Source organism: Oryx dammah, unplaced genomic scaffold (assembly GCF_014754425.2).
Source record: "Oryx dammah isolate SB20612 unplaced genomic scaffold, SCBI_Odam_1.1 HiC_scaffold_20, whole genome shotgun sequence".
Taxonomy (NCBI): Eukaryota; Metazoa; Chordata; class Mammalia; order Artiodactyla; family Bovidae; genus Oryx; species Oryx dammah.
The window spans coordinates 69,210,661-69,222,754 of NW_024070204.1; the positions used below are offsets into that span (position 1 = coordinate 69,210,661).

The 12,094-nt window shown below is 47.2% G+C and overlaps 1 protein-coding gene across 1 annotated transcript in view; it reads right to left on the reverse strand.

The window, feature by feature from the left end:
- DOCK2 (dedicator of cytokinesis 2) overlaps positions 1-12,094 on the reverse strand; it is a 456,743-nt gene that overhangs the window by 75,719 nt on the left and 368,930 nt on the right. The window contains exons 31-32 of the mRNA XM_040262783.1: positions 5,151-5,251; positions 4,994-5,052 (exon numbers count right to left, since the gene is read on the reverse strand). Coding sequence (XP_040118717.1) covers positions 4,994-5,052; positions 5,151-5,251 — 160 coding nt within the window. The remainder of the gene's footprint in view (positions 1-4,993; positions 5,053-5,150; positions 5,252-12,094) is intronic.

Consider the following 12,094-nt stretch of genomic DNA (forward strand, 5'->3'; position numbering starts at 1 on the left):
ATGGTTCAGTTGCTCTCACAGCTCTGCCGGGAGCGACCTCCCCACGTGTAAGGCCATAATGCCAGCCACTGGAATTTATCTTTCTCTCCCATGAAGACTGTTAACACAGCAGACCAGCATTAACCCCAGCAAACATGGGCTGGTTAAGTACAAAGTCATTTTCACAAAATGCACGTTGCTTCCCTCCTAGCGGAAATCAAATGTTATGATGCTACACCATCAGGGAAAGTCCATTATATTTGGCATTATCCCAGGATCCAAACACACAGATAGCATTAACCCTTTAGTGGCTGGATCCTGGTACAGACCCCTCTCTCTATTAAGGCCTCCTTGCATGTATTTTCTCTCACAAAAGTGCACACGCACACGCACACACACACACACAAACACACTTGTCTAGACTTTTCCTTGAATAGTCTTCCAGCCTGAGATTATCTTTGCAATTAGCTATCTTATAATCATAGGGCTGCTCAAATCATTCTTGATGAGAAGAAGATGATGCTGCTGATGATCATGGTGATGAAGCCCTGATTACTTTGGGCATTAAAACAAAATTTTAAAACTTAACAGGCATTATGATTTACTCATTATCAGTAGTCTTTGGAAAACATAGTTTACTATTTCACATCCTTTGAAAATATTCTGCATATTCTGGAAAAAAAAATATTAGTGAGAACACTGGACTTCAGGTCGAGTCTGGCTCTTTTGTCTCATCTGAGTCACTGATCTGCTGTTGACCTTGGGGATGTCCTTATATTTCTCTGGGCCTCAGTGACCTCGCCTATAAAATCAGGGCACTGAATTAGATGATATATCAGATAGGGTAGTAGAAGAAATCTGATTACCCCAGCTAAACCGAGTAAGCTCTGTTCAGTTTTCTTCCTTAAGACAGTCAGTCCAGAGATGCTTCTCCATCCTTAGGGTGTGACTCTTCATGGCTTCAAGGTGGCTACTGTGCCTCCAGGCATCTTATTCTTTCCCAGAAAGGAACAAAGGGAAAGACTACAAGCAAAAAAAAAATGTGCAATGCTCACTGCTATGCCCTCCCTTTCATTTCAATTAGGAATTTTTTTTTCCTGAAACCCCAAGAAGTTTATTTCTGTTGATTCTCACCAGATAGAGCTGGGTGGGTCACATGGCCATCACTAGCTACAAATCATTGTTAACTGGACAAATTGTGATCGTGAAAACAAACAAACCAACCAGGGACTGGTTAGCTAGGAAGAAGGATGGAATGGCTATTACGTGGGCACTCAGCCAGGTTTGCCACCGATAGCGTCCATGTTTCACTCTGTCTTGGATGCTTCACAAATTGCACTTTAAAACTCATCATTACCTGATGTACTGTTCTCACTACACTGGGCCCCCATGTATACAGCGCTTGGTTCTGGTTTGGATTAGCAGATTAACCTCATTAGCTTGCTGGAGAAAGCCTGCTAATGCCAGCATCTGGCAGAACGCAAAGTGGGATGGGGCTGGGGACCCATCCATCCACTCTGCCTCCTCTCTCTGCTCTCCTACCCCTCAAGCAGACAGGCAAGGAGAAGGCAGCCAGGCAAGTAAGGAGCAGCAGGAAAGTCCCTTCAGGCCAATACGCCTTCCTCTTCCAAGGAGTCCAGGCTAAGAGATGAGGAGATGGCCATCCTTGCAACAGAACTTTTTACTTTTTGTTTTCTACAGTGCACATCTGTGTCTTTGTTTGACTTCTCCATAACTCCATGAACATTTTACTTTGGGAAACACTGCCTCCCCTGATGGGTGTGGGCTTGGTGGGGGCATTGATGGAGCGGTCACCCAAGGAAGAACAATAGAAAGGTGCCTCATAGAGACTGGATCTTTAGCAGAGTGATGTAGGGACAGAACATCCTAAAGGCAACATAACACCACCTGCCCTGGATCCCTGAGTGGCTCTAATCCTACCCTTCACAGCCCATTTTCCCTTGCCCTTCCAATCAGTACCTTCTCCAATTAAGGCAGCCACAGTCGGCATCTCTTTCTTGCAACCCCCAAACCCTAACAAATATATCTTTGAATTCTGCTAATTCACCCCGCAGGTCCTTGAATACAGCAAGGGGTCCATGACGCTTCTGGACAGACACACCAGGGTACCTGTCCTGCTGTTGCTTGCTGTTCCATTGCTCAGTCATGTCCGACTCTTTGCAACTCCACGGACTATAGCATGCCAGGCTCCCCTGTCTTGAATCCACCTCTCATCCACTCTGTGATGCTGGACACACACTCTCTGCCTCTCTGTGCCTCAGTTTCCTTGTTGGTAAATCGGTGGGTTGGACAGACCTGTAGCTTCAAACTATTCTCTGAAGTGCTTCAGGGTTTCTCCCAGAAAATCTGCAGGGGTCTCCATAGGAGCTCAGGAGAGTAGCTCTACCGCCCCCCCCGCCCCCCTCCCCCCACCCACCGCCCATCCCACTTCAATTAGAACAGCTTGGCTTTCATCCAATTTCTGTATTGAGCAGGGTATATTCTTTTTATTGGTCCTCAGCTAAAAATAAACATTTGAAAAATGCTGGACAATATGCTCTCTAAAGGGCCCTTCCAGTTCTGATGTTCTGTGATTCTAAGCAGGTAGAGTATTTGGTAACATCTTTTCATTCATCAGCATAATTGGGAGCGCAGAAGCTCCTGCCAAAACTATCTATATCTAAATAAAATCTTCTGTGTGCAAAACAACGGCAGTGAAGGACATTCAGAAAAGCGCAGGCTGTGCGGAGGAACCGGAAACAAAGCACAGATCCCTGTTTTGCAATCCTGGCAACACTTGGGATGTAGGTCTGGGAGAGGAAGCCCACCACGGCTTTACCTCGTCTCTGCTGTCGCAAAGCAGGGAAGGCAAACTCATCTGCAGGCTGAGTCTGGGCCCCTTGCTTCACTGGACACATTTGGTGCTTTTGAAACTTTCAACTAGTTACCACCAATATTAATAAATTAGAAAATGCATTTAAAAGTTATGTTTCTGGGCTTCTTTTGATAAACTGGAAGCTGTGGCAATGTCCGCCTTGCATTCTAATAGGAGAGCAGCCAACCAGGCAGGACAGCAACTGCTCCTTCCAGCTGGGGTGTGCCCGCCTCAGTCTGCAGCCCCACGGCTCCCTCCCAGACTGCTGAACCGCGGCCAGATGCTGGCTACCACCTGCACTACGCACTTTTTTCCCATGGCACGGTAGTGGTAAATGACATACAAAATGTTTCTTTTATCCCTGTCATTATCCAAAGCCGAGAAACAAAAAAAAAAATGCTGTTCCAGAAACACAGGGCAGAGATGGTATTTCTTTTGGTGATGGCTTGCAAAAGAGGGGAGTTTCATACACACACAAACACACACAAGCGCGCACACACACACACACACACGTACACATACAGAGGATATTTGGTAATGTCTAGGGTTTCCCTGGTGGCTCAGAGGGTAAACAATCTGCCTGCAATGCGAGAGACTTGGGTTCGATCCCTGGGTCAGGAAGATTCCCCTGGTGAAGGGAATGGCAACCCACTCCAGTAATTTTGCCTGGAGAATCCCATTCCATGGGGGTCATAAAGAGTCAGACGTGACTGAAATGACTTAGCCCGCATGCAAAGACATTTTTGGCTGTCACAGCTAAGGAGGATGCTGCCGTAACAGGGTGAAAGTGATGATAAAACTCTCCCATGGGTGCGGCCTCCATGGCTTCCCACTGCCAGCGTGTGCCCTTCCGAGCCTCGCAGACACCCTGGGAGATGGCGCTGTCTCCCCAAGCTGGGCCACTGTCACTCGGGTCCCTGCTCTGTGCCTCACAGCGTGCAAATGACAAGGCAAGGCCCCTGGCAGAGGTGGAGTCTGCTCTGGGCCCGGAACCCCAGGTCTCCCTTCAGTTTTGGGAACCAGGCTACGACCCTCCCGCTACCAGCATGTGCTCTTGACCTGAGTGCAATGCTGCCAGCAAACACAGCCCAGGCAGACGTCCACCTGCCTTCCCCACGATGAATGCACCTTGCTAGGAAGGGCGGGGAACTGCTGTTCCGGAAGTCAGATGGGACTGATAGACGCTAAGAGGTCTGGGGAAGTGATTTAGGTTGAATCCAACAGACAGGCAGAGTCCTGCAAGTGCCCTACTGAAGAGAGTCCACATCTAAGACGAGCACAGGGCAGCTCAGCAGCCGAGTCGAGGAGGGCGCACAAAATAGGAGGTGAAAAGAGCTTGCTACTACCCATTCATCCTTTCTGCACAGATTTATGGAGCAGGATTCAGGCCTTGGGCAAGGTGTGCAGCCCCCATCCTCCTGAAATCAAAACCAAGCTCTGCGGCTTGCTACTGTTTCATCTCAAGCAAGCGCCTTCCCTCCGAGTTCCCTGATCAATAAAATGAGGGGGAAATGTTTCCATCTTGTAGGAGGTGATGTGAAGATTAAACAAAATCTCCTTGTACAGGGCTGACTCAGACTCTCAATAAATGTCTTGCTGACTCCATCTCCCCTTCCTTCCTCCCATAGGCACCACTCAGCTTGCCCAGGATTCCTGTAGCTCACTGAAGCAGGGACAGCTTCTGGGGTCACCTTCCAGCTCAGATCATATCACAGGAGAACCTTGTCTGCCACAGAATAAATTCTGCCCCATGAGTTTGGAAGGCCTTTGGTAGATCACAACATCACATAAGAAGTGGGATGCAGAAAGTGCACCAATCAGCAGGAAGCACACGTGATGGGGGAGGCCACGCATTCCCACAGCAGTCATGCTCTTTCTCCTTCTTGTAAATTCCAGTTGGATTTCTTAACCCCTCAGGGGCATCAAGGAGCAGCAGATCCACAGCTGTTTTAGGGGATGGGAGGTTGGGATGGGCACTCTCTCTCATCAGGCACTTATTAAGCACCTGGGGTGTGTACAGCGATAAACTATTACTTCAAGCTTCCTCTGCTGAAACCCCCATGGCCCTCTAACAGATGGTCTTCAAGAAGGAGCCTGGCATGTGCACATGTGTCTGTCTGAATGCCTGTGCCTACTCACCAAGCTTGTACCACATATCACGGATGGAGAAGCCAATTAGCCGCCTCATGTCCCCGTACCTAGGAGAAACAAAAAAAAAAATGTCTGCTTCAGGCATCACCTCAGAGATTCTCACAAACCTCCCCCCTCCTTTTCAGGAGCTCCAAATGAAACCTACTTATTCAGGATTTTGTTGTATTTGGCGTGCGAGAACTGCTCCAGCTGCAGAGAATCCTGAGTGATAAAAGCCACTGCCAGATGAAAATAGTTGTTCCACAGCTGTAAATGAAAGAATGGAGAACTGTCATGGGGAGTGCTGAAGTGGGGAAGCATATTAAACGCTGGGTAATGTGAATAATTTATGAAGATGGCAGAAGACAGAGGCAGAACCAGTTTAATTCTGTGCACTGCAATTTTCTAACTGGCACTGACTCTGAAATTAACATTCCAGCCAAAGGAGGACAATGGATGGATTTCTCTGGGCGCTGACCATGTACGTCCTCTTTCTGACAACAGGATTTGGGCAAGGAGAAAGATTTTAAGGCCTCTCTTTTTTTATTGCTGTTGTTTTGCTTCATTTTGTTTTTCTGGAAAATGAATAACTCAGCCCAGCTGGGTGCCCTGGTGAGGTGGTTCTCTGCCCTAGAATTAGGGAGCAATAAGGGATAAGGATTTCAGAGACTCTCATATCAATTCTAAAGGAAATCAACCCTGAATATTCATTGGAAGGACTAATATTAAAGCTGAAGCTTCTGGTGCAAAGAGTCAACTCTTTGGAAAAGACCCTGATGCTGGGCAAGATTGAAGGCAAAAAGAGAAGGGGACGGCAGAGGATGAGATTGTTGGCTGGCAACACGGACTCAATGGACATGAACTTCAGCAAACTCCAGGAGATACTGGAGGACAAGGAAGCCTGGTGTGTTGTACTCCATGGGCTCACAAAGAGTTAACAACAACAGTGTCTCTGGAAGTCTTTCCTAATTCACCTGGCAACAGAGGACCAGCCTGCCACCTATTCCATCTTAGAATATGTCGCCTTCTCCTTCCCTTTAGCTCTATGGTTTTGAAGTTTGGTCCTGGACCAGTAGCACTGACATCACCTAGGGACTCGTTAGAAATGGAGGTTCTCTGGCCCCACTCCAACCTACTGAATCCAACCCCAGAAATCCATGTGTTCACAAGCACTCCGATGATTCTCATGCTCATTTGCGTTCAAGGCCCACTGAGGCCCAGCTGATAAGTAGGCTTACCGTAATTTTAGCATTTACATGGTCTCTTGGTGCTAAATGCAGAGACGAGAACCCGCTCCACCCGCTCATGGTGAAACAGGTCCAGCAAAGTGTGCAGCAGAGGGAAAGTGCTCCAAAGATCAGCAGAAGCGACACTGACATGGATGCAGGCTACAGAACGGGGAGATAGAGACTCACACCAAGGTACTGCGGTGCCTCAGTGAACCCATCCGCGAAGAGGTGGGGGAGCGGCTAGCTCTGTATCCACTGCAGAGGACTATGGTAAAGACGATGTGGTTAAAGGACATGGATCTCAGTAAGAGCTCCAAAGCTCTGGCTAGCCTTACTATTGTTTTCATTATTCTGGTGACTTCTTTGGTACCAAAGCAAATAATAGTACAACCTGGTGCCTTTGGTGCTCAAGAGCAATTATTACAAGATGTCATGGCCCTGAAAGGAGCAGGTGGGGGACAGCTTTGATGGACGAAGCCCATACATGTCCAGCATTCTCTAAATGTTGACTAGCAAGAGGACGGGTAACACCAGCTAGAGAAGTCACCTGCCAATGAGGCTGTCATCCTTCACTCAAAGATGCTCACTGGAGGTTTCCAGTGGCCAAGACTAAGTGAAAAGCAGCTATACCTTTGGTAATGTCCTTACTGCTGTTACTTTCACTTGGGTTTGTGGCTCCTATTTCAGAGAAAAGCAAAACAAGCCCTTTGTTTTACCATGGGCCAGTCGCTTTCCCACACATCCCTCCCTCCATCCCTCAAAACCTGGCAGCCATTATTAGACTCATTTTACAGATGAGAAGGACAGGTGTAGAGGGGTGAAGTATTTTGCCTAAGGTCACACAGCTTGTTATACATACAGCAGAGCTGGGGTTTAAACCCAGGCTTACTGATTGACGGGGCTTCCCTGGTGGCTCAGATAGTAAAGAATTCACTTGCAATGCAGGAGACCCAGGTTCAATCCCTGGGTTGGGAAGATCCTCCCCCCCCGGAGAAGGGAATGGCTACCCATTCCAGTATTCTTGCCTGGAGAATTCCGAGGACAGAGCAGCCTGGAGGGATATAGTCCACGGAGTCACAAAGAGCTGGACATGACTGAGCGACTAACACTTTCACTTTAATTTTTCACTACTGATTGATACTCAGGTCTCTTTCTACATGCTGTGGTCTGTCTTTAGCAGAGACTATACTGACACATATTTACAGAACATCTTCAATGGGCCAGGTATCATCAGTGGGGCCAGGGCACTGGTTACATAGACAGCAGTTCCTGCCCTCGTGCAGCTTATACTCTGTTGAGGGAATAGCTTTCCTTCTTTTACTTGAAACTTTATTTCTCACAGTCCAAAAGACCAAGTCTTTCCAGGGTACAGTGAAGTGACCTCCTGGCTTGTGGCCCCCATAAAATCAACTCAGTACACAGAGCCCAGAAGGACCAGATCCTATCCCTCCCTTCCTCAAAGTCTTCCACAGGTGGCCCATCACTCTGAGAATCAGATCTCAAGCTCTTCTGTTTCCATAGTAACCTCACTTCCAAACACAGTGAAGGTCAGGGTGTCTCTCAGCCACACCAGCTGCCCTTCCTCCTGGTGACCCTATGACTTGCAAGTTCTGACAATGTGTTGCTTTGTTTGCTCAAGCCCAGAGCTCACATCTCGTCCTGTTTAAGACCAAGATATGAAACTACGAGCCAAGGAAAGGGAAAACCTGGTCATAGGACATGGAATGGGTTATTTTTTAGGGTGAGAAATTCCTGAGTTTAGGGGATTTCAAAAGAGTAATCAGGATACAACAGGAAATAGATGTGTAACAAAGTGAGCTGAATTAGTATTGCTTTTGAGAAAAATTCCAGAAATCTCACACCTAACATGTCAAATCTAATGAAACTTCTAAGTTCTACCTCTATTCCACCTGACTTAGTCCCTCAAGAATGTTTTATGTCACCCTATTCCTGATTTTCTTTTTCCTTTAAAGTTGAGATATAATTCACATATCTTAACATTAACTTTTAAAAGTATACCATTCAGTGGGTTTTACCATACTCACTAGTAGATTTACTACTAGACTTACTAGTAGTAAATCATCACTACTATTTAATTTTAGAACATCTTCATCATCCCCCGAGGAAACCTTCCACCCATTAGCAGTCACTGCCACTGCTCCATCCCCCTCAGCCCCTGGAAACCACAAAGCTACTTCAGTCGCTGTGGATCTGCCTCTTCTGCCATTTCAGAGAAATGGAGTCATGAAACGTGCGACTCTTCACGTCTGGCCCCTTTCACTAAGCTTAACGTTTTCCAGGTTCGTCCACACTGTCACAGGCATCCATACGTCATTTATGTTTATTGCTGGATACTATTCTGGGTGTCGGTATATACAGATAAACTACATTTTGTTTGTCCAATATGGACATTTGGTTTGTTTTTGCCTTCTGGCTTTTAGGGCTTCCCTAGCTCAGGTGGTAAAGAATCCGTGTGCAATGCAGGAGACCCTGGTTCAATTCCTGGGTCGGGAAGACCTGCTGGAGAAAGGATAGGCTACCCACTCCAGTATTCTTGGGTTTCCCTTGTGGCTCAGCTGGTAAGGAATTCGCCTGCAATGCGGGGGGCCTGGATTCAATCCCTGGGTTGGGAAGATCCTCTGGAGAAGGGAAAGGCTACCCACTCCAGTATTCTGCCCTGGAGAATTCCATGGACTATATGGCCCATGGGGTTGCAAAGAGTTGGACATATCTGAGCCACTTTTACTTAGTTTCACTCTAAAACTGAAAAAAAATTACAGGAGGAAGATTAAATATTCTTGGGCTTCCCTGATAGCTCAATTAGTAAAGAATCCACCTGCAATGCAGGAGACTCCAGTTTGATTCCTGGGGTTAGGAAGATCTGTTGGAGAAGGGATCAGCTACCTACTCCAGTATTCTTGGGCTTCCCTTGTGGCTCAGCTGGTAAAGAATCCACCTGCCATGTGGGAGGCCTAGGTTCGATCCCTGGGTTGGGAAGATCCCCTGGAAAAGGGAAAGGCCACCTACTCCAGTATTCTGGTTTGGAGAATTCCATGTGGTATTGCAAACTTTTTAGGGCTTCCCTGGTATCTCTCTCAGAGGGTAAAAAGTCTGCCTGCAATGTGGGACACATGCAGGTTCAATCCCTGGGTTGGGAAGATCCTCTGGAGAAGGAAATGGCAGCCCACTGCAGTATTCTTGCCTAGAGAATCCCATGGACAGAGGAGCCCGGCGGGCCACAGTCTGTAGGGTCACGAGGAGTTGGACATGACTGAGCGATTTCACTTAAGCTTAAGTTTTGGCCTTTATGGATAATGCTGCTATGAACATTTACATATGAATTTTTGTGGACATATGGTTTTGGTTCTCTTGGATACACACTTAGGATTGCACTTGATTTTCTTTGGACTTCCCTCCTTGAAGATCTTTGTGAATCACGAGACCATAGGTCCAGTGCTTCTTTTTCTCAGCAGATCAGAAAGTATGCTCCCCAGCCTGGATGGGAGGGAGGTCTGGGGGAGAACGGATACATGTATGTGGGCGTGCATGCTCTCACTACAGCCATGCCCTATGGACCGTAGGCCGCCAGGGCCCTCTGTCCATGATATTCTGCAGGCAAGAGCACTGGAGTGGGCTGCAGTGCCCTCCTCCGGGATCTTCCCGACCCAGGGATCGAACCCACGACTCCTGTAGCTCCTGCATTGCAGGCAGGTTCTTTACCGCTGACCCACTAGGGAAGCCCGGATACATGTATATGTATGGCTGAGTCCCTTCACTGTTCACTGGAAACTGTCATAACATTGTTAATCAGCCTCACCTCAATACAAAATAAGAAGTTCAAAAGAAAAAAGCAGTAATGGTATCCCCGAGTGTTTCACCCACAGCCCCCCTCCAGTTCTGCCCGTGAGGCTCCGTGGGGCTGGCCCTGGGACTGAGGGGGGCTGTTCTGGCCAGCAGCTCCTTGGAGGGCCTGGGAGTGAGCAGTGGCAGCGACTAGACACAGCTGGACCCTCGTGCCACCTCCTCCCTGCACCTGCCTGACTCTTGCTCCTGAAGAGTCAGAGCCAAATGAACTAATCTGGCACTCCAGGCAGTTTCCAGTGTTTTCTCCCACAGCAAACTGCCTGTTCCAGGGAGGGGGAGGAACTGGCCTATTCAGACTCACAGAAACCACACGAGCATCTCGGTCCCCATGGCTCTGTTCGTGGTGGTTCTCACACCTGCAGCAGCCAAGTCTCATCCTTTCATCAAAGCCCGGCTCAAGACCCACCACCAGGCCTTCCCAGAAGGCAGAACTCATCGGGCCTGCTCAGCCCTTCCAGATTTGAGCAGGGTGAGTAGGTGCAACCAAAGGTATGGATTCATTCACTGTTCCGCACGCAAACTTGTGTTCCACTCACTTCCCATGGCGTGACGGTCCAGTGGTTCAGAGCACGTGCATCAGTGCCTCACAGACTAGGCGACGAACACTAGTCTCTCCTACTGGCTGAGCTGTTGTTGGCTAGTTACTGGACCTTTCTGAGCCTCATTTTTCTTACTTATAAAATGGAAAAAATCAGGGTAACTACCATAAAAAAGTTGTTATAAGTGCTGGGTGAAATAGTATGTGCTTGGAAACATCTACCAGCACGCCGCCGATGGAACGTGGATGCTGGCCATGGGGCTGGCTCCTCTGTAAGATCCACCAGTACCAAGGGTCCTGCCTTCCACTTGCATCCTTAATGCCAAATTCTGCACAATGGCTTGAATACAGTGCTCCAGAAAATATTTAGTTATCGATCTCCATTTTGTTAGAGAGATTTCCCAGTTGTTTCAGAAGATTTCAGGTTTTTCTTTCCTCCCTGCCCCAAGCTGCCTGGTGGCATTTTATTAAGAGCCTTGCTGGATGGCTCGGAGAAGCCACAGAATCTTTGGCAAAACGCACAGGTTCTTTTTCCCTGGGGAAGAAGTAAGGTGATTTCTGATTGGGAATTTCATATTTTGAAACCACAGGACAATAGAAGGTTAAAGCTGGGATAAATTTACAGGTCATCTGATCCAATTCCATTCACAGATGTAAACAGTGAGATCCAGATAAATTAAACAGCCACCTAGTCATACTGCTATTGGGTGTAATTAGAACCCAGCTATTTTAATTAACTCTCAAAAATTATAAATGTAGTATGCACATAGTAAAAAAATTAAATGGTTGAAAGGTTAAATAGTAAAAGTTATTTTCCATCCTACCTTGGACCCTAGTCTCATTCCCCAGAAGAAAATATTGTTAACAATTTACCAGCTATCTTTCCAAAAATTTTTGTGTATAAACAAACATATGTGTAGACATCTTTTTTTAATAGTCTGCTCTACTTTGCTTTTTTCTCTCATCAGTATTACTTGCAGATGTTCCCACATTAGCATATACAGATCTGCTTCATTCTCTTTTATTGCTGCACGGTCTGCTGCTTGAAGAATGCACTTCAATTTTAACCAGTTTCCTATTTACAGACATTTAGCTGGAGAATCCCAGGGACGGGGGAGCCTGGTGGGCTGCCGGCCATGGGGTCGCACAGAGTTGGACACGACTGAAGCGACTTAGGAGCAGCAGCAGCAGCTGGACTCCAATTTGTTTCTTCTTTAGCATCCATGCTGTAATCAGCATCCTTGTTTATACATCTTTATGCATGAGAGACTGTTTTGTAGTACCTGTTCCTAGAGGTGGAACCGCTAAGGCCCAGGGTCTATGCAGATTTTGTTATTGTTTGTTTGTTGTCTTTGTTGTTTGTTTTCATAGATACTATCAGGTTGCCTTCCAGAATTCCAATCCAATTACCAGCTCCCTTGTCATGGGCAAACTACCCTAACTCTCTCTTTCGACAGTATCTAAAGGGGCCATCCCAGA